Source organism: Danio rerio, chromosome 11, assembly GCF_049306965.1.
Source record: "Danio rerio strain Tuebingen ecotype United States chromosome 11, GRCz12tu, whole genome shotgun sequence".
Taxonomy (NCBI): domain Eukaryota; kingdom Metazoa; phylum Chordata; class Actinopteri; order Cypriniformes; family Danionidae; genus Danio; species Danio rerio.
In genome coordinates, this window is record NC_133186.1 from 24,712,780 (window position 1) to 24,736,736 (window position 23,957).

The 23,957-nt window shown below is 34.5% G+C and overlaps 1 protein-coding gene across 5 annotated transcripts; it reads left to right on the forward strand.

The window, feature by feature from the left end:
• The first annotated feature begins 9,687 nt into the window (after positions 1–9,687).
• Positions 9,688–22,359, forward strand: si:ch211-86h15.1. 5 transcript variants are annotated; one of them, XR_012386819.1, is made up of 6 exons: positions 9,703–9,944; positions 10,549–11,015; positions 11,143–11,207; positions 13,686–13,802; positions 18,756–19,657; positions 21,345–22,359. XR_012386819.1 is itself a non-coding variant. In XM_005172878.6 (6 exons), exons 1-6 carry the CDS (start codon positions 9,764–9,766, stop codon positions 21,695–21,697), a joined length of 1,311 nt encoding a protein of 436 aa, XP_005172935.2. In that variant the 5' UTR covers positions 9,703–9,763; the 3' UTR covers positions 21,698–22,359.
• Positions 22,360–23,957: the final 1,598 nt, after the last annotated feature.

Here is a 23,957-nt window from a genome sequence, read left to right on the forward strand (position 1 = left end):
GATACCAGGCATATCCTTGACTTCATTGACTTGATGAACAAAAACAGGTTCCGGTCAAGGCAGCTTCATACATAGACATACATAACACACCCTTTATATTGACTGTGTCAAAGCATATATAGTAGCCTGGTCATAATATAACTGAGTTTATGAGTTACTGGTCAGATTGGCATGTTGAGTGTTTGTGTGGGGCGTTGGGATGGCACAGAATGACAGTTATGTAGTAGTTGTGCAGACATGTCTAAGGCATGTTCATGCCACTGCAGGTATATCTGATGTGTCACTGCTTAGACACTAAGCTGTTTTCGTTTCTCAGAGTTTGGACCACTGTGTTTGAAAAAACCCACAGAACTCAATGCTGATGCAATGCATGGTCAAGAAACTTTTCCAATGATTCACTGTAAATAATTTAAGAAACACTCATTTACTCACTCTTTTGGCTTATTTATTTCTTTATCAGGGGTTGACAGTGGACCCATTTACGTTACCCATATACCTGATATATAGAAATATATTGGCAAATTACATACTGTATGACATAAAAGTTTACATTTGGACTTCACATATATACAAAAAAATCATCATACTCCTTTGAAATAATTACTTTAATTGTCATAAAGCCTGAAATCAAATCATTTTTCAAATAACTTCATCAACCTTTAAAATGTTTTGTAGTCTTCTTCTGCCTTTATACAACTTAATCCCAAAGGGCTTTTGAAAGGAGGGTGAGTGAGGTAAGGTATAGATGCTCAGAGGATATGATGATTTTTTATAGGCACTGTATGTATATGCAAATATGTTCAACATATTACATAATGTGTGTGTGCGTGTTCATATATGGTCATACTGTATATGAATTATATTTCATATATATTTGAGCATACACTCTCAAAAATAAAGGTAAGCGAGCTTACACTGTGAAACCTTTTCACACATTTATACTTGAAGGGTCCATATTGGTACCTCAAAAGTATATTTTAGTATCTAAACATTTTAAGAGGAACACTTAACTAATAGTATGTACCTTTAAGGTATTAATAAGGACCTCCTAAAGGTACACATTTATACTTTTTAAAAAGGTACCACCCCAGTGACAGCTCACGTACATTTATTTTTAAGAGTATATTTACATACTGTATTTTTAAATATATATGTAAATGACTATTGAAAATTTTTGGTTGCCAAAGGGTTAACTTGAAACTCCTCACAGAAAGGCATCCTAAGCCTTCTTGCGGTGAGGCAACCATGCTATTAACTGAGATAATATTATTACATTTTAATACTCTTGGATAGATTCTATTGTTTCAAAAAAAAAAACACTTTTACTTTATTCATTAAACATACCAGAAAAGTGCTATATAAATAATATAATTCAAGCAGTTTTTAAACATTGTTGTTCAAAGGGTTGTTGCTCGATATTAAGACTCTATTAAGTCTCTTGCATTTAACAAGCTGCCATTTAATTGATCAAAAATACAGTAATTTTGTGAACTTTTATTGGAATTAAATTACATATAATTTTGCTACAAACATTTTCGAATAATATGATGTTCTTATAGTAGAGGTGTTTTTTTATTTGATCAAAAATACAGTAAAAACCTGTATGTAAAAAAAAAAAAAAAAAAAAACATTTTGTTAAATCATTACACTAGCATTCAGCACTACATGACCATATAGAAATAATTTTATCAGGATGATAAAAAAGTTTTTCAAAAAGTCTTCTTTCACATAAAGGGCTCTATTTTGACGATCCATGAGCAAAGTGCAAAGCACAGAGCGCAAAAACAATTAGGGTGTGTCGGAATACACTTTTGCTAATTTAAGGATGAAAAATTCACTTTGCACCGCGGCGCATGTTCTAAAAGTCTTGAGCATTTTTTTTTTATGAGTTATAGGTGTATTTTGAGAATAAACCAATCAGAGTCTTATCTACCATTCCCTTTAAGAGTCATCTACCATTCCATTTAAATGCATATGCCCCATATGGTCTAAAATGTGACAGGTGGGTAAATCTAAGCTTGTTTTTAATAAATGCATTTGCTATTTAAACAGGGTGGCATAAAACATCAAAACGACTCTTGCGTCAAGCTGAAATTAGCAACCAACTATTGCGTCGCGCCTTGAGCCGCATTGCGCCAGTTGTATGATATGGACCAATGTTTTCTTCTCCTTGATATAATTATTTATTATTATTATTATTATTATTATTATTATTATTATTATTATTATTATTATTATTCATTCATTCATTCATTTTCTTGTTGGATTAGTCCCTTTATTACTCTGGGGTCGCCACAGCGGAATTAACCACCAACTTATCCAGCACATTTTTACGCAGCGGATGCCCTTCCAGCCACAACCCATCTCTGGGAAACATCCACACACACATTCATACGGACAATTTAACCTACCCAATTCACCTGTGCCGCATGTCTTTGGACTGTGGAGGAAATCGGAGCACCCGGAGGAAACCCACGCGAACGCAGAGAGAACATGCAAACTCCACACAGAAACGCCAACTGAGCCGAGGCTCGAACCAGCGACCCTCTTGCTGTGAGGCAACAGCACTACCTACTGCGCCACTGCGTCGCCTATTATTATCATCATTATTATTATTACTAATATTATTATTATTATCATTATTAAATGAATATTATTAAACCATTTTATGGCTTAATATTTTATGGCAAAATGACTTTTTAAGGATTATTAACTAAAAGTCCAAAAACAGAATTTATTTGATACTAAGGCCTGTAATATTACTATTAATAATAGCCTATTTAATAATAATAAATAGTCTCTGATGTCACTTTCTGTAACTTTTACTATTTATAAATAAATTAATAAATAATTATTTATTTTAAAAGTACTAATATAAGATATTTAGTGCTTTGGGAACTGTATAAGAGCAACTTTTTTACTGATTAGTGCAAAATTCCAATTATCAACCAAGTAATGTGTATTGACATTAATCTGAGGTGGTCTGAAGAGAGAGTTTTGTGACCATAGTTGGAGAATAGCAGGCAGGTGGCCAGGCAAGGCCTGTCGTGAGGAAGAGTGGAGCTGACAGCTGGTCCTGTCAAACAATGACTTATTCTTCACCATCCACTGACCAGCACTGTAAACCTGCTCTTGACTGCACACACACACACACACACACACACACTGAGATTCACTGCGTGTGCAATTATACAATTATTCAGGCCTCTGACATGGCATAAATCCTTGTTATTTAAGTTAATATTTGAGAATATTGTATTTTAGTCCATTTGTAAAATTTGCACCAAATTTGATGATAAAGATTATAATATTTTGGTGGAAATTTTGGTGTAGACTGCTGATAAATTAATCAAACCTCTTTTTATAGAGTGCAGCAGCTAGGTTCTGAAAATATCAGATGTTTGACTACATTACCCATGATGCAATGTACTAAAAAATTTTTTTTTTTTTTCTGTAAACCTGAAATTTGTTAAATAGTAACGAAATTGAACATTACATTCTTTTTAAAATGTGTATTCTTCATGGGATTAATGTCTTTCCACAAAGGCTCAGTGGTTACCAATGTTGCCTTAGAGCAAGAAAGTTGCTGGTTCAAGTCCCAGCTGGGCCAGTTGGCATTTGTGTGGATAGTTCGCATGTGTTCATCATGTTCGCATGGGTTTCCTTCGAGTGCTCTGGTTTACCCCACAGTCCAAAGCCATGCAGTATAGGTGAATTGGATAAACAAACATGACCATAGTGTATAAGTGCAAGAGTTTCCCATTACTGAGTTGCGGCTGGATGGGCGTCCTCTGCATAAAACATATGCTGGATTAGTTGCCGGTTCATTCTTCTGTAGTCACCCATTATAAAAATAAGAGACTAAGCTGAAGGAAAATGAATGAATGAATGAATGAATGAATGAATGAATGAATGAATGAATGAATGAATGAATGAATGAATGAAAGCTGTTAAGTACAAAGTATTGTACCTTTGTAATTGCTGTACTTCCAATATTTCTTATTTTGTTTTGTTTTGAATCAAACATTGCAATGTTGTGATTCACCTAATATCTAGCTTATTCAATTTCATGGCTTTTAAAGCTTCGATAAATATTTATTTGTTATTGAAATAAATAAATAATAATTGGGGAAACATAGTTTTTAAATAGTGCTAATGCACTCTGTCACTATCAAAGCATATTTTCACACATGCAATACATGTATAATTAGAAACCCTACTTGCTTTCATGTTCCCAGGGAAACAGAAAGTCATCTTTGCTAAAAGGAGAGAAAAGCATGCATGTCGATTTGTGGGTTAAAATGGTGTAAATTGGTTTGATGAGAGGACAGATTTTATAAGGGATATATTTGTTCCACAAATGTTGAACTCCTGAATCAAAGATTTTTATTTCATTACACTTCAGGTTAAATCAGTGACATGAGTTTAGGCATGCTATAAGTGACCCACACTCACAGCACTCAAAAGTGGAGCTTAAGTGTTGTGCAGCATATATTAACCAACTAATAAAATGTGAGCTTTGTCAGATTATTTACTGTAAGTCACTGCAATTTGATAATCACTAGTAAGTAGCCCTCAACAAGTGGGGGTCGCAGGACAATGATGGGGCCACTTGGTGAATTCCAAAAGTCAAATAAATTTATTAAACTATTAGATTTATCATATTTTTATCCATAACCCACAGAAGATAAAATAGGAGGTAAACGTTTCCAAAAAGCAACAACATGCAAATAAATAGTCATCAGCCTTTTACTTTTTTTTTCATAGAATTGGTGTGTTTACATTAGATTGACAACACAGCAGTAGCGTCAGCTGCAGCAGATTGATTTTATAGCACCAGGTTAAACTTTCTGATACCTTTATGGCAATCAAATACATTAACAATAAACACAGGTCACAACTGAATATTGAGGATGGTCTCTGATTGGCGGTTTCCAAAATTAATGCACGAACCGCGGAATGAACCACCAACCTACCCAGCTTACTGTATGTTTTACGCAGCAGATGCCCTTTCAGCTGCAACCCATCTCTGGGAAACTTCCATAAAAACTCATTTACATTCATACACTACAGAATAAGCCTACCCAATTCACCTGTATTGCATGTCTTTGGACTAGGGGAAAAACCAGAGCACCCGCAGGAAACCCATGCGAACGCAGGAAGAACATGCAAACTCCACACAGAAATGTCAACTGACCCAGCCGAGGCTCAAACCAGCAACCTTCTTGCTGTGAGGTGAAGGCACTACCTACTGCGCCACTGCGTCACCAGGTAAATATTAAATTAAACAAATTTTAAAAATGACTCTATAAATTATAGCTTATGGTTGTTAGACTGTTTCACTTTTTTGTGTTGTCAATATGCTAATGTTTATATAGGCCTGTTGTTGTGTTTGCAACATTTCTATATTTATAACCATCTCCGAGGAATGTGGGGTTCGCGAGTCACTGGCATTGTTATTTTGGGGTCGTGGGCTGAAAAGTTTGGGAACCCCTGAACTATAGTAAAGTAAAGAACTTTTATTGTCATTGTAGTTGTACACCGAAATTTGTTTGGTAACTCACAGAGACCAGCAGCAATATAAACAGAGAGAAAAAAACAATAGACATAATACTAAAATATAAGATGCAAGATAAAATATACTAAATGTAATAAGTCACAGTATTTACATTATGGCAATGAGTGCAAACATGAATATCCATAAAGTGTCTTTGTGCATTAGCAGCAGAACATCAGGAAGGTGGGGAGTGAGGGGGGGGGGGTGACTGTTAATGTGTACAAAGAGGAGGGGTGGCACAGGCTACAGCTCTGGGGAAGAAGGTGCTCTTTAGCCTGTTTGTGCGGGTATTAATTGCCTTATATTTTTTCCCTGATGGGAGTAGTGCAAAAAGTTTGTGTCCTGGATGAGTAGGGTCCTTAATGATGTTGCTAGCTCTCCTCTGTAGGCGGCTAGCGTAGACTGTATCGAGGTTTGGGAGTTTAATTCCTATGATCCTCTGTGCAGTCTTAACAGTCCGGGATAGAGCTCTCCGGTTTTCCGCAGTGCAGCTTGTGTACCACACTGTGATGCAGTGACAGAGGATGCTCTCTATCGTGCTCCTGTAGAAATTTAGTAAGAGCTGAGTCGGTACTTTTGTTTTCTTGAGTTTTCTTAAGAAGAAAAGTCTCTGTTGAGCTTTCTTCACTAAGTGGGTGGTGTTAATGGTCCATGTGAGATCTTTTGTCAGATGTAGGCCTAGGAATTTGATGTTATTTACCCTCTCAACTTCCTCGCCATTTATGTGGAGGGGGGTTGGTGGTGTCCTTTTTGCTCTTCTGTAGTCTACAACGATCTTTTTTGTTTTGGAGGTGCTCAGAACCAAATTGTTATTGAGACACCAGTTGATTAGGTGTTGGACGTCCTCTCTGTAGTGAGACTCGTTGTTACCTGAGATTTGTCCTATTATTGTGGTGTCGTCAGCAAACTTCACTATAGTGTTGGAAGAGTGAATGGGTTTGCAGTCATGTGTGAATAGGCTGAAAAGTACTGGGCTGAGGACACAGCCCTGCGGTGCTCCGGTATTAATGGTGATGGTGGATGAGATGTGGTTGCCCACTCTTACATTCTGTGGTCTGTTAGTGAGAAAATCCAAAATCCAAGAACAGAGTGAAGGGGTTAATCCTAAATTGTTCAGCTTGTTTACCAGTTTTTATGGTATAATGGTATTAAATGCAGAGCTGAAATCTACAAATAGCATCCTAACATATGTATTGGGATGCTCCAGATGAGAAAGGCAGGTGTGAAGTGTGATTGAGATTGCATCCTCTGTTGATCTGGTCCTGCAGTAAGCAAACTGTAGGTTGTCCAGGTAAGTAGGGATGTTAGTTTTGAGGTGTGAAAGAATAAGTCTCTCAAAACACTTCATTATAATGGGTGTCAGAGCAACTGGGCGATAGTCGTTCAGACATTTCACTGATTGCTTTTTGGGCACTGGAACAATGGTTGTTGATTTGAGGCACATAGGGACTACGGCCTGCTTTAAAGACAGATTGAAGATGTTGGTGAACACCCCCACCAGTTGGTCAGCACAAGCCTTAAGTGTGCGGCCTGAAACCTTGTATGGTCCAGCTGCTTTGTTGACATTAATCCTCCTTAGAGTGGATCTCACCTGATGACATTCGAAGACGGGTATCGTCTCCTCTGTGGGTGATGGTGCTGTCTGGATTTCCATTCTGTTGGAAACACTGTCAAAGCATGCCAAAAACTCGTTCAGGGTGTCAGGAAGCGAGGCATCATGGCTGGACAATGAGGGGCTGTTCTTATAGTCTGTTAGGGCTTTAATGCCTCTCCACATGCTGCGAGGGTTGTTGTTTTCAAAGTGTCCCTCCAGCCGTTGCTTATATCTGTACTTGGCTGCTTTAATGCAAGTGGAAGTGGAAGTGGAAGTGGAAAACTAAATTGTGCTAAAAATCTATACGGTTATGGAGAAAGAGTACTCAGTCATGAAGCAGACAGGATGTGTGTTTCATGAAAGAGAGAGGTGCACAGTGTAGAAAAGTTGATGGATAAATAAAGTAAGCATGCTGTACAGAAACTGGAGAAAAGCTGAAGGCCGCATGGCCAGCTCCTCTTCTTGTGGAGGTCAAAGCTCAGCAAACTCCTGTTAGATCCTACTTCTCAAAGTCAATGGAGGGAGAAATATACCAGAGCTGCCAAGTGTCTCTGGACACCCTCACTGTACCAGCTGCTCGCTTTACAGCTCTGCAACCCCTGACAAAACCATCATCATTATTCCATCTCCAGTACAGCAGGATGTAATCTCTGCCATGTTCTCCTCTTCAAGGGATCCTTCCAAATCACTGGCGTATCCTTCACAGTCCCCTCTTGCACTCAATTGAACCCTCCAATGCTCACTAGTGCATTCTCTCAACAGACTGATAGTCTATACCGAGCCCCACTCCTGCCCCCGATAAACTGTTTTCTCTATGATGCTTTTAGAGTATTACCAAAACACTAGTGGTCCCTCCAAGACCCTGTCCTGCCCTTAAAAATAGTTTCCTCTCCATCGTGGTCAAGTGCTTTCTTCCAAATGACTGGTGGATCTTCCAAGCTCCATTACTGCCCCCGGTTAACTGTTTTCCTTATGATAGACTTAGGTGTATTTACCAAAATGGAGGTGCTTCTGTGCTCCACTTCTGCCCCTGATAAACTGTTTTCCCTCCAGCGGTCCCAAGTGCATTCTCCAAAAGAAGAACAGAAAAATAGTTTTTCTTCCAATGCTCCCAAATGTATTCTCCAGAAAGAACTGTGATCTATCTAAGCCCCACTCCTGCCCTCATGAAGCCACAGCCATCCACTTCTACACGGTTTGCATCATCCCTAAAATGAAAACAGTGTGTGAAGTAAACAGGGAAGACTACAGCATGTCACTTAGTCAAGACTAAATGTCTCCAATGAAGCATGGGTGAGTAAAGATTTTTGGAGCAGATGACTTTGAAGGTTGAAGAAGCAGATGACGATGAAATGGAAGGCTCTGAAGCCATAAAATGTCCTTTGCATGATGCATCTAAAATAATAATAATAAATAAAAAAGGTAATTGAAGAACTTAATGATAATGTTTCAGGTGTCCTCACCTGAAGGCCCCAGGATTAGACACAGCACTGTGTGAATGTCGAGGAAGGCAAAAGAAATGCAGCAGCAGCAAAAAAAAAAAAAATATATATATATATTTTTTTTATTTATTTTTTTTGACATAGGTAAAAAAACAATGAGAACTAGCATTGCTGCTTAAGAGCTACAGGAATGTTTAGAAACTCAAGTACTTGACGATTAACAAGCTCAACCCCAATTTGGCCTCTCATTAAATCTAAGTCCTAGTTCTACTGTTACTTAAGCTATTATGAAGCTAATTTTTCTGATTTTCCACTTGATGGATCATTAATTAAACCAAGGCCTACAGTAGCCTAAGTCTGTTTTTTCTCTTTAAACCTTCAAACCAGTCTAGCAGGTACCTGGCAATGAGACATATTTATCTAGTAAATCAGCCTTTTTGATTTTGATTTGCTGATGTTTTTTTTTTTTCTTTGGGATTTACATTTGCATAATTCTTAATATCAAGTATTCGCCCTGAAGTCTACACCAAATAGACTAGAAAAAGCAAACAATTTAAGAGAAACGGTTAATGGATATATACAATAATTCTTGTATGCTACAGTAGGCCCTACTTGATTATTTGATTTTAATGTTTTGTCGCAACAGATTTTCTAAAACTGGATTTTCTAACTCAGTAAAAAAACTACACATATAGGTCCTACTTCTTACTGATTTTTATAATGTGTATTAGTCACAAAACCTTTTGTGCTTTATAGGTATTTACTCCAGAATGCTTTTAAGATATGACTTGTCACATGAGACCATTCTTTGCTAAGTTTCTTTAAGAGCATTTTAGGAATGTGCACAGGACTTTGATTTTTAAGGATTGGAACAACAACAACAACAACAACAACAACAGGGTGAGTAGTACTAAACTTAAAAAGTAGTAAGAAAGATTCCAACATTTAGTCACATGCTCAATCTAAAAAGCAGGACTGCTAATCAGTGCTAGTTTACTATCAGTATATCAAATAATGCAACAACTGCGCACATCCAGACCAGCAGGTGGCAGTAATCCTTACAGTTTCCGCAGAGGATAAACCCCATCAAAACAATAGTCGAGAAAAATATCTGTTATGGACGCGGAAATAAGAGGTGTTTAGATACTTCTCGCATTTCATCAAAGCGCGATGTCTAAATTGCAGGTTTTAAGCGTTTATCTGACAGAGAGATTAACTTTAGCGGCGCAGGAGATATTTAAAGCGGTCGAAGATGCATTTTCGGAGTATAATGAGGAGATATGTCGCTCCAGACAGGAGATTGAGCTGCTCAAGAGGAGACTGCTGCAGGCAGGAGTTCAAATGGACTCAGGTTAGTCGATTCCCAGTAAATCTGATTAAATAGCTGTGTTTTTGTTTCTCTTTATTTTTGATAGAATGTTTAATGATTTAAGTTACCCAATATCCTAAATTCAGCCGTCATCGATTAAATATTAGGTAACGTTAGTATTAAGAGTAGCTTATTAAAGTGTTTGGGTCATGCAAAGTAATATTGCGCCTAGCTTTTTATTGTGTATGTATTAGTTGGTATATATATGTATATATATATATATATATATATATATATATATATATATATATATATATATATATATATATATATATATAAAACACCATGTTCTTATTGAGTTAAACTTGATTTTATATTCACACATACAGCATTTCTCCTTAATTGTATAAATTAAGAAAAGTATTACTTGCAAATTTTATATAGGGAAAACAAATTAGCAACCAATGACTATCAAAGTACAACATTGTTCTCAGTCAAGTAAATAGTGCTAATGTTTTGTTTAAGTCACACTTGCATGCAACCAAATATGAAAATGAACAAATGTGCAGATATAAAACAAACTTTACCTAATTTTTAGGAGCTTTAAGAATTACAATATATTATTTGTTATGTTTATGCATTACAGAAACACAGCCTTCCTTCTCGGAGACTCCAGGACCGAAATGCATCCAGGCTTTCTCAGAGGAATGGAGATCTGATTCTGAACATGACTTGAAGGATTCAGAGATGCATATGAAGCTAGAAGTTTATACACAACATGAAGAGAATGAAGTTCAAATGCCTGTTTGCAATGAATCGGGATCTTCTTTTTCACCATGTGTGGACATTTACCATAATAAGACGCACAGCAAAGACACTGAAACACAAATAATGGATGACGGCGAGAATCATAATTTCACATTTATTAACCAAGCAGCTCATATTAAGAATGAACCAGAGATTAATACTGAAATGGGTACAACATGCCAAGCATATCAGCAAATTGCAAGAGAAGACTTGAATGATTCAAGGACCAGTGATGATTCATGTGACACCAACAAAATCAAACTTAGCCATATTGGCTCCCCCAGACATAAGATGCAAACATTTAATGTAAGTCTGTCTGTGTATTATTAATAAAGCATTTAATGTAAGTCTGTGTGTTAATTATTAGATTTTTTTGTCGAATTGTAATATCTGTTTATGTAAACGTGTGCTGATGGATGTTGTTGTTTTACAGATGCCACACAGAAATCAAGAGATTTCGACACCAGATAGAATGGACCTGGCCCAGATAAGAGAGAGGTATGTGAATTGATTCTGTGGTGTGTCATCCAGGGCCTAAGACTAAAAACTGAATTTAATAATATTTACCAGCTGTGTTTTTTAAATAGATCATGACATGTATTTTTTTATTGGTTCTCTTTCCAAACTGTTCAATTAAATGCAGAAGAATGCTGGAAATAGGCAGCCACTGAAGAAAGTGAGAAAACAAAGCAAAAACAGAGAGGGTTGCCAGGTTTTCACAACAAAAGAAGCCCAAAATAAGCCTTATCACTAAACAAAATATGCCATTCCAATATTAAAAAAACAGTTGACATCACTGAATGCATCATACAGTTTTTCCTTTTTAATTACTGTATATTGGTAATTAACAATGTTTTTTTATATATATAAATAAAATCATCTTACCTTTAGATTGACTGCTGATGAACCAAATCCTTCAGCTGGTTGTGGAGATGTTTTTCTAATTGATTGAATGTATTTTACATCACTGAAATAATTAAATGCATTTTATTTTTACTATCACATTTATTAGTATTTCTAAATATTAAATTAAATATACTGTTTTAGTTACTATTTATTAAAAATCCCAGAGAGTCCTTTCAACTGTTACTACGACAATGAAACGGCCACGGCTGCAAGGCCACACACATACACGCACATACACTCATAGTCTTTCATGGCCCTTGACTTAATAATTCTAGTATCTTTTGTTTTTAATCATTAGTTTCAATAAAGTATTTCAACTCCACAATTTTGGTAAATATAATATATGCAATATGTCAAAATTTTAACCACCTGCAGAATAAAAAAAACAACCCACAGACGCAGATCAAAATAAGCCCTGCAGACTTGGCAACACTGTCTATGGAAGTCAAAGGTTACCAGTTTCTATGTTATTCAAAATAACCACTTCTGTGCTAACATGAGAAATACATGTACAATAAATGTGTATAAATTTACACTAAAGCATGTTTACACTCTTTAAGACATTTAAGACAGATAATTTTGCAACTTGAATAAGCATTAACTTTAGGCCCTGGTTTCTTCTCTACTCATCTTTACTGATTTGATAATTGCGTGCGTGCATGCGTGCATGCATGTGAGCGTGCGTGCATGTGAGTGCAAATTAAAATGCATAATTTAAAATGGCAAAAAGTCACTGTGAGGTCTAAGCTAAGTTTGTATTCCTTCTTAAATAGCTTTTGATGCTTTCATTTGTGCTCATGCTGGGTGATTCTCACATACAATTCAGGTGGACCAGATCATGTTTACTGTTGCTGTACTACTGATTAATGTTAGTAGCTACTAATTTCAATTGGTGAATTTATTTACTGTTGCACACATTTCTTAATACTTACATTGCTTTAACCTGTTATATAAATGTTAGGGTTTCGATTAAAAATGTATTAAATCTTAAGTGATATTACTACTTTTACCAAAATGTTATTATGGTTCATTAATACTCAAACATTTGGCATGGTAGGATATTTTTATGCATTTTGAAAAAATATCTTATTATTTGACATTTTTTAAGTATTACTATACTTAAAATGTTATTTATTCTTTTTTTTTTTTTTTTTTTGAAAAGCTACAATTTTCTGCTGTGCTGTCAGTACTTCAATGTCACACAATCCTATAAATTATGCCTTTTCTTAATGTTAATGCTGACAACAGTTTTGATTCTTGTTATAGAAAAAAATCCAGCATTTAATACATCCTGAATAAAAATTGTTTTAATTATTTTTTTATAAATATTATTAATCTTGAAATGGGTTACAATGGTAGTGTACATTTAAAGTAGTAAATTATATTATCATTAATTAATATTAACTATAAATATTACTATTATTATTATTATTATTAAATATGCACCCGGCTACACACTCCATCTTACAGTCATACTTCTAAAAATGTTGGGCCTAATCAACCCACTAGCCAGTTGAATAGCAGATTTTCAGGTAGTTTCAGGTGCAAATAGCATTGTCTTTGCAGGTGAACATTTATATCCCCAGTAACTACAATTCGTGCAATGTTAATGGCTCTGCTTTATTTCCCATAATATTCGTTGTGCCTGATTTCATGGTTTAGTTGGACATTCATAGCTTAGGATTTTACCAACGAAGAAAGTCATAGTTGGATCTGCCAGGCAGCTCTTTCCACTGCAACACAGATTGTTGTCCAGTATGATCTTACAGTATAAACAAGCTTTTTTTTTTTTGACCTTTTCCTACAAAACATATACAGCAAAACCTGGATGGAAAAACTAAATCTCACTCATTCACCGGTCTGTCTGAGGAAGTCATTTAGCCGGTCTTCCTTTCCTAAGCCGCGTGTGTGACAGGCCTCTAACAGAAAAGCTTGACATTTTAAACAAAATATTCTGCAGGTATCTAATCTCCTATTAAAACAGAGTTGTTTTGACTTGGCTGGTGGGACTGAAAAGGCAAATGCCAGTGACAGTTCCTTTTTTAAGGTCAAATTTTTCTTGTTGTTTAGATTGGCAGATGAAGAGCGAAAGAAGGCTGCATCAAAAGCTAGGTCCCAAAAGCACAAGCAGAAAGTATACGGAAATCCTGATCTACATGAGGCATACAGGAAAAAGGAGAGAGAGAGGTATTATGCAGATTGCATGAGGAAAGGTTAGGTGGATAGGTGCTTGATTACCATTGAACGTGTATGCACTGTATTTAGTAATGTACAGTGTACTAAAAGGAATAGTTTACACAAAAATGAAAATTTCGCCATCATTTATATTCCCATATGTGGCTTTAAACCTATTTTGTTCTTTCGTTGTACAATATTTTTCAAATTATCTCGGTTTTATGCTCACCAGAAGAAAGAAATAAGTGAATGGTGAGCATTTTTTGTTGTTTTATTTATTTATTAAATACATTGCCATTTAAAAGTTTGGGGACAGTAAGGTGTATGCTTCTGGTAACAGTTTATTTTTACATTTTTATTCCCTTGTTACATGTACTGTAGTAATAAGTGTAAATATGCAAAATTACAAATGTAAAAATTACATTTAATAGCTCTTAATCGAACGTAGTCCCGTAACAAGGTCAGAAATTAATTGGTTTGTGTCAAAAAATGCCACAGGTTTTTTTAAAAAAGGAGTTTTTTTATTTTATTTAAATTTTTAAGACTTTAAAAGCTTTTAAAGCTTACAAGCTTTAAAACCAACCAAACCAATGTCTCTTTTAAACTTAAAAAAAAGCCAGTTAAATTAAGGTTGGTAAGTTCTTAAAAAAAAAAAAAAAAAAAAAAAGAGTGCTGTTGGGTATGTGCTAACTGACTGTATGCCACTTGCTTGTGAGTTCCCTTTTCATAAACAGTAAAGTTCAAATCAGTGCAAGTCTACACAAAAGCAAGGGTGGCACTTGTGCACTCAGACTGGTGACTGGTTCACCCAATCAAATGAAAAAAAAAAATGCATAGTAAAAGAACAAGAAATTACAAGATATTGGTGGTTGAGCTTCCAGGTGTGTGCTCTATTCTGTATCACAGGGGTCTGCAACCTATGGGGCTATATGCCAGAATTGGAGGGAGGGATAAGTTGGACATTTGTTTTTAATAATAAAATATATTTTGAGAAAATTGTTTCACATATTCACATTATATTTTCAAAGTGTGGATTTCTGTTCTAGTCAAAAGATGCACATAGCTCCAGGTGTAAAAAAAAAAAAGTATAATTATATGCAAACATCAACAAAACACTTTGTCATTAATCACCTTTACAGAAATCTTGCTGGCTAAGAAATAAATATTTAATCGAACAGTCCATTTTCACTTCATTTAAATGTCACAGCATCTGTGTCTGTCAAAAAGCACTCTGCACAATATGTGCATATTACCATTTACAAGAAGCATTAGTCCAGTGAGTACACTCATTTTATTTAATTTTTTTTGGCAAAACCTAAGCTACTGGATATTTTGACTACGTCATCGGTCTCAGAAGAAAAAAAAAGAAAAAAAAATTCTCCTAAAAAAAAAAACCTCCCTCCACCGTAAATGTTTGAATAAGTCAACTAAACGGTGTAACATTTTTCATTTCAGAATGTCTTTGAGAATCCGGCTCTGTAACTCTGAGCGTAAAAGTAGGAAAAGTCAATCATCTGTCTGTCAGGATGGAGTGTCAAAATCTGACAAGCGGAAAGCCAGCAGTGCAAGACGCAGTCAGACCTGGAGGGACCGTTTGAAAGAAGACCCTGTAAAATTTGCTGAGTTCAAAGCTTCGGAAGCTGCGAGAGCAAGAGAGTATAGAAGAAAGATGACTGCTGCTGCTGTAGAAATTGCGAAGGAAAAAAATCGTGAGCGACAGAGAAGATGCAGGTTGCAAAGGAAGTTACAACAGTTTAAAGCTGACCAAGGGCCTCTGCCACTTTATAAAAGAACATTCTTCCCAAATAAAAGAGAAGATGAAGAATGGAGATTTTGATAGGAGAAAGAAAATAAAAAGAGAGAAAGGATTGAAGAACAGAAGAGACGACAATTCATTTTGTACAGCTGGATCGGTGTCCACAATTATTAAAGAGTTTCATAAAAACATGGATATTACTTGCTTTGATGTTGTAAACAGTAACCCTAATCAAAACCTTATAATCAAAACACTAAGGTACCACAGGAACTTCTTTACATGAGGACTGTAAAGAATCAAACATTCTTCATGGAGATCTCTACATAGAAGACTTAATAGTTTGGCAAAAAAACAAAAAAAAAAAATATTTTTTTCATTTCCTTTTTATCTCATGGCTTCAACCTAAATGTATTTTTCTTCAATGGTGGACAAATGTATATCCGTGTCTCTATGAATTTTTTACTGAAATTTTACTGAGAGCCTGAACTGAATTATCACTGCTACTATTGATGAGAACTGTATAAATCTCAAGCATGTTGAGAAATGTTTAAAATGTGTTCTATGGCAACAGTAGGAAAAGAATACGAAATGGTGTTATTTCAGAGCCAGATTTTACTGTATATCAATATTGAAGAAAAGGTTCAAAGTGGTAGTAGATTTGTTTGACAAATATAAAGCTTTCTTGTAAAAGCTGTCACCATCAATAGTAAACTAAAGACTAAAAGGTTAAAATGGGTGGCACATTAAAGATGATAGTGGACTAGTTATCTGATCAAATAAACTTTGCTAATCATCTTTTTATAGCCCACAGGCAGTGCAGCCAGTTGTCCATTATATAAAAAATTCAGTATGATTTTCCCAAAATGTATGTATATTTTTGCAAATATCTTTATAAGCTTTGGTATTTGTCCTTGTTTAAGATGCCAGTGCTGTTCACCACTTTGAAACTTTTTGTTCTGTTTATGAAGCTCCTAAAATAAATGATAGGTCTGAAGTTAGAGCATGTTGAATTCACAGATGGCTGGTACAAAATCAAAGGTGCCATTTAATGACATTAGCAACTTTAAGCCTTCATGGGGTTTGTCTGTTAAGATGTTACTTTGAATTTCACCACAGCAAGGAGTGTGGTAATGGTGTCTTCAGGGTCAAAATATCATCAGTTCAGCATGTTTTCCTGTCAAGTAGAATCACCATTAACAAAGTTGAGATGTTATTTTTGCAGTCTAAATGTAATAAAAGATATGTTTGATGGACAACTGCATACATTTTATGTGGTTAATGAGGTGAAATTCTATACAATGCTTTATAAGACAAGTTTTCCAATGGTGGATGATAGACACCAGTGTTTTACCTGGCAACAACGTATCTTGAACATGTGCTAGAATACTTGAGTCATACCACCTTGTGATTGAGGGCGCTCTTCAGGATAATTCATGATGAAGATGTACTACTTTTATAGTGAACAAATCTCTGGATGAAATTTACTGATCCAGGTAAGAGCTTTATTATTTAATGATTGAGATTTGTGTGTATTTTACTACATCAGATTAAATTCCTCATTGAAACTGAAACCAAGTATGTAAATGCAATTTTCACCTATTTTGAATGCAAGTTTGCAATGCAATTTTAAAGTCAAACTTTTTTGAAACCAAGCCCTTTTCTCTCAAGACCACAACTGATCTAAAATGAAATGCTTTTCAGAAATCCCAACTGATGTCTTGATGAATAATTTGTTTTATGAAAACAAGGGACATAAAGCAAGTAATTTAAGGGCTATTGAAGTGCAGGTGGGTAAAATAATCCGTTCTTGTTTTTTTTTTTTTTTTTTTTTTTTTTTTTTTTTTTTTTTTTAGGTTTGAGCATATATTTTATTTAATAGTCTTGTCTCTAAATATTGGGGTCTTCCTTTGAGAACATTGGCATCTTGACATTTTACATGGTGTTTAGGGATCACTTTTAAATTTGCAGTTTTGTCTTAAGAAAACACTAGAATGGCAACTTGCATTTATAGTGAGTGTCTCTATTTTTAAAATCATAGCACATAGTAAAGCATTATCTATTGTGTAATTTCAGGATTTGCAGATATGCGTTTTCAGGGAATACATGAGTATGAATAAACATTTCTGGAGAAGCAACAAGTTGGCAGTTTGTTTCCTGGCCCAAGACTCCTGTTCCAGTACATATATTTCATTGACTTGTAAACTTCATTGGACGCTGTGCATTCTCAATTCAAGAGCGAACTGCTCATGAGTGACATTTCACAAATATACAATACATCTGTTTGATTACCGTATTGTCGGATGTTTACAAGTGTCAGGCAAATTCTAAATTTGATAAAAATGTTGAATTTTCCAATAAAGTCATACTTTTTTTTAAAATGTAATTTGTTATGTTTAATTACACCATTGCTGACACTAAGCCAAATATACACAAATGGTGCACATTGACTAACCAAGAACAATAAAAAATGGCTTTTGATGCCTAAAAGGTTGCTGATCCCTGGTATAACACATGGTAATAAATACAAGCAATTTCAATCTGAGAGATTAATGCGATCCAAGCATACTAAATTACATAAATTAGTTTGTTCTTATCGTTTTTACTATACCCATACCTGTTATCTAAATTCTGTTGGCTAAACTTTCATATGGTTTAAAATGACACTGGAAAACTCAGCTGCATCATCAAGAAAAACATAAAAAAAAAAAAATTGAATTCAACAAACAGATCAAGCAACACACAAATAAGGAATCACATTCAAATTAATAGAAAATTTTAAATGATTAAAAAACATCTTGCTATAAACCCCAAACCTTAAAATGGTTGTGTACTTAATTAGTCGTGAAATAATTCTGTACATTTTCTGTCTCTTTTAAACAAATGTTATATTAGGTTTATATTAAAGCATTTTATTTTAAATTTAATTAAGTTTAATGCATATGTTTTTGTTATATAACAACTTCACATTTTGTCAATCAAGGGTAGATTAACTTTTTTATTATTATTGATTAAATCTCTTGCTTTTTTTCTGAAAGAGAATTTTTTTCTTAGCATGCCACTTTCCTTTACATTTTCAGAACCATTGCATTATAGGTGATTGCTACATTGCACTGTTCATACAGACAAAATCCTGCCATAAAAATCAGATTTAGCTGAGCATCTCGGGATCAGCTTGACACTTGACTTACTGGTATTTCTCATTTTTGTAGATATCAAAGACGAAAATCTCAGGGGAAAGTGAAATTCGCTAAAGATTTGAACCCATTAGAATTGAGAAGGCAACAGAAAAAGTGGAGGGAGAATGCTGCTGTGTACAGGAGAAAGAAAGCATTTCAGACTGTTTTAGACAACATTAAGGAAGACAATAATCAAGGCATCCCAGAGCCAGTGCCGGCCACCTCCTCTACTCAACACTACACTGTTTTTTAGTGTTCACTGAGAAATATGGACAGAGTATTCTTGTATTCCTGTTGCTTAAATGGTACATGCAGTGTCATGCTCATTGGTGTAAATTCCAGGAAATGCACTTGATGAAGTTTTCTATGTATTTAATGTGGTTAAAAACATCTGCCAAATGCATAAATGTAAAATAATTAATTAAAAGTAGTGTTTCACGAAAATATCACATATTCATTCTAAGTCTCCAATGTAATTATGTCCTTGAAAAGTAATTTTACGACCGGACCAAATATTTAGGATTTTTATGCTATTTTGAAATAAAGAAGTAAACAAAATGGCTTTAATGCAATGTGTGTGCTTTTGTCTTTTTTTTTTTGACCAACATTACCATAATGTAATCTTTTTAATCTTCTGTAATGAGATGAAGTAGACTAGTAATTATAAGTAAAAAAGTTTCTAGTTTAAATGTTTACATTATTTGAACATATGTATGTGACAATCACCCAACCAAAATAAACATGTAATTTTCTAAAATTTTCTAAATATTCCTCAGTAACGTAACTTGAATTTCTTTTTCCCACAAGTAAACTGCAATCACAGAGAGAGCGAAACAAGAAGAAATTGTGTGAAAATGATGAAACGCACAAAGTTAAGAAAATTCGACAAACTGAAGAAGTGCCAATTGAAAAAGAAAGACAACAACAAGAATCACGTAAGTACAAATGAACAGTGTGCAGTATAAATGAGTAGGATTTTTATCCATTTACAGTGAATTTGGAAAATAAATATTGCTTTACAAAGTGGTTTTAAGAATAATTATATTTAGTAACGTACGAGTGCATTCACCTAACATGTTAAAGCTAAAAATATAAATAGATTTAAATTAAAGTGGAATGTTGCAAACATGATTACAACCTACAAAAAATTCAACTAAATCTAATAATATTTTGTTTGGCCACCATGATTTTTCTGTTAATCGCAATTTTTTACATATAGAAATAGTATTATTGGTTTACATAAAACATTACAATGGGTGTACTAATTTTTGTACCACAATCAGATTTAATTCGGTTAGAATTATTTAGTTTTGACTTTGGAACAGACTAATGTATTGTAAAACAGCTAAACCTGAATTGCTGAAATATCATGTTGTGTAGAATAACTTTTAACAACACACAAGTTATTATGCAACACATAATAACTTGACATCTAGCTAATCATTTGGAAAAGTGTCTAAATTTTTTTTTTTCTATAAATCATCTGTTGAACTGCATCACAATCATCACAAATGCAGAAGACCTATTGAAATCTGCAAGGATTTCTCACAGAAATCAGTGAAGTTCAGTGAAGGAAAAATCTTGGTTTGGGGTTACATGATCTACAGAGTGGCTGGCAACGTCAACAGCCTGAGGTATCAAGACATTTGTGCTGCTTAATGGGCAAATTCTTCCATAGCACTCCTTTTCATACTTAGTTCTGAAAGCAAAGAAGGTCAAGGTGCTCCAGGATTGGCCAGCCTAATCACCAGACATGAACATTATTGAGCATGTCTGGGGTAAGATGGAGGAGGCATTCCAAAAAATCTTGTTGAACTCTGGGAGTCCTGCAAGAACGCTTTCGTTGCCATTCCAGATGACTTTATTAATAAGTTATTTTACTCATTGAAGAGATGTATGGATGCCGTCATCCAAGCTCATGGGAGTCATACACAATATTAATTAATTTTTTCACTTTTCACTGTACCATGACTTTATATTCTATACTGTACATTGTTTATGTTAAGTGATGAGACTTTTGTCTAAGCAAAGTTGGACCTTACAGTCGTAATTAAATAATTAAAAAAAAATCAAGACATGATCATATATTTTTTTTAATATTGAAGTGTAATCTAGAGGCATTTGCCTTTCATCTAAACCACTTCTTATACCAAATAATGAACTAGAAGTCATGTTATTATTTGTTGTTCATAAAACTTAGAAAGGGAACAAGATTTTGTCAGTGTACACACAAAAAATTACATGTGCTCTTTTTTTGTTCAAACTTTTTATTTAAAATGAGCTGAAACAACAATTCTTGAGGGTTTTTTGTGGACTTAATTGTTTTGTTCAATCCACTTACATTTTTTAAAACTGATAAGTTAACCTCCTTCATGTAATCCAAACACAAATTGATTGTGTGGAACCCATAATTGTTTTACAGTATATATGTATAAGGTTATAATATATAACATTATATATAATATAATGTCACCTAAAATTAAAAATTACCTAAAAATTTAATTATGTAAAAAAAAAAGACGGATTTTGAATGCCTTGTATTGAAAAAAGGTCAAATATGGTAATTTGCTTCTTGTCCAGACACATAATAAACATCAAAGTGTAATTTTACCTCTGCTTTAGAGTCCAAGACGAGCCTGGCTGATATTTGTTTGGAGAATGTTCACCATGAAGAGGAACTGTCTGTAAATGCGCAGGGTGCAGGAGAGCACAGGTATCTATGTATTGTGTGTCGCAGGACATTCAGCTCACCGGGACTGCTGAAAATTCACTTGAGGATTCACTCCGGAGAGAAACCCTACCACTGCCACTTCTGCGGTAAAAACTTCAGACAGTCAAGCCACCTGAACACACACGTCAGGATCCACACAGGAGAAAGACCTCACATCTGCCAGAGCTGTGGAAAGACCTTCATCGACTCCAGCGCTAGAAACAGACACTACAAAAAATGCATTCTTCTACTGCAAACAGAATGATATCAAGAGCAGCGCAGGTTAACGCTCTTCACTCAGCTGGAAATGTCAAGGTAAATAATTTGAAGGGTAAAACGACAGCAGGTGATTTTTAAGAGCGCACACAGATCGATCAATAGTTCTGATGCAGTATTATTAGTAACATAAACCGCTGAGGGAATGTGTGGAGAACAGTTTCTTCTCTTGTCTTCATAAAGATTTTACCTTTTTTTTGTTCCACAGAACTTTATCTCTGAAGAGCTTAAAATGGTACATTTTTACAGGGCCAGTTTTCTTGATGCTTGATCTGTATTGATGCAGGTGTGCAATTTAAAGGGATAGTTTACACAAAAAAGCTAAATCTGTTATCACCTACCTTCACTTCACTCCTTTTGTACTTTAAATTTAACAGAACAAAATATAAAGGGTTAACTACAACTTGGCTAAGCAAATGCTGTGTATATGTTGATTTTATTCCTTACTTATAAGATGTTTATTAGCTAGTATGAACATATTTGACTATTTAATGCGTTTTTAAGCTAAAAAAACATGGGATTTAATTTTAACGCATTTTGTTGGTCTCATTATTTTAACTATTAGTACAGTTTCTGCAGTTTACTGTCAGTCATTTTTAGGATTGTTTAAGGCTGAATCTTGTCTAATTAAAGCTGTAATTTTTGCACTGATTTGCTTAGTTGTGTTGAGGTTTTGTGACAGTATTAAAAGTTATTATTAATAACAGAACCATGCAAAAAAAAAAAAAAAAAAAAGATACTTTATGGTTGGTCATTTTCACAATATCAACTTTCATTTCAAAATACTCTAAAACTCCCCAAATCACATATGAAACAATTCACATTTTAACAACCCTGTCAAATGTGGTCATGAGGGCCTAATATGATCACTCGGCATGTGCAAATGCAAGTAAAAATCTGCTCCTACAGCTATAATAAGCATTGTTACTCGTCGGGCAAGCTAGTAATTATTTTTTATTCAATGTAACAATGCCTGGATCTTGTGATTTTTTTTTATTCTTATTTAAAGGGGAAATGAAGCACCCAGTCTAGTTTACCTTATTTTGTACAATGGATTCCACTTTAATGAAAATACTTTAAACAAACTCGATTAATGTAACCATTTACAAGAAAACGGTGTGTTTTACTGTAGATTTTAGACCTAGGGCGCCACTTGGAATGTCGCTGTGTCTGACATCACAGGGTTGGTTCTGGTCGATTTGCACAACTGAAACAATGGAAGTAAAGAAGACTGTAAAGTACATTTAAATTTAAATACAGTTAAATTTACAATTCGGGCAGACTCCACATGGACTCGTATTTTATATCTCAATAAATTACTATTATTTTGTGCAACTACTAATGCTAATAATAAATAATAAAAGTAATAATAAAAATTATATATTTCTTATAAAAATTATATATTCGTTTTCTTTCTATTTAGTAGTATTATAATAGTATTCTTCATGAATACCTCTACTACTACAACTACTATTATTAATGCAGATCTACTATGCAGATCAGTGGTATGTAAAACAGGCCCGTAACCAGCCTGGAACTTTTTGCTGTTTTGCAATAATTTTTGCAGTTTCTTTCCTCAATTTCTGTTTAATTATGCAATTTAAATACTGAATTTAAATTCCAATTTTAGCACTATTTTGAGCCGAATTAGCTTGATGGATAGGCATCATTTTGATGTTTTAGAATAAAATTTACCTATCAATGCCATGTTTCCTCTTTAAAAACACCACAGTAGTAAAAGATGGGTCACACTTTATTTTGATGGTCCGTTTTTACATGTCAACTAATTCGCATTAGATTATAAATAGACTGTTAGGGGTGGGGTTAGGTTAAGTGTAAATTGACATGCACTTGCAAAGTTTCTTATAGTCTGTTAAATGTCTTGAAGAAGCAGTATCAACAGATATTAGGCCGACAGTCTACTAATATTCAACTGGACCATCGAAATAAACTGAAAGATGACTTCTCTTATGTCAGATGTTTTTTTGCACAACTGGATGTTGGACTGTTGAATTGTTTACATTGGCCAAAACGGAATAAGTCACACAAGGATTCCGCTTGGTCTTAAGCTTTTTTTGATGGATTATTTACTTATTTATTTATTTTTTACCATTTTTGATGGCATAGCTATCAAAATAACACAATTGAGCTCATGAATGGGACAGATCTACAGACTATTTGAAGGCTGATAGGAAAATAATAGAATAAGAATTTCAGAAGTCGCTATTAATTTTGTCTTTGACTACTTG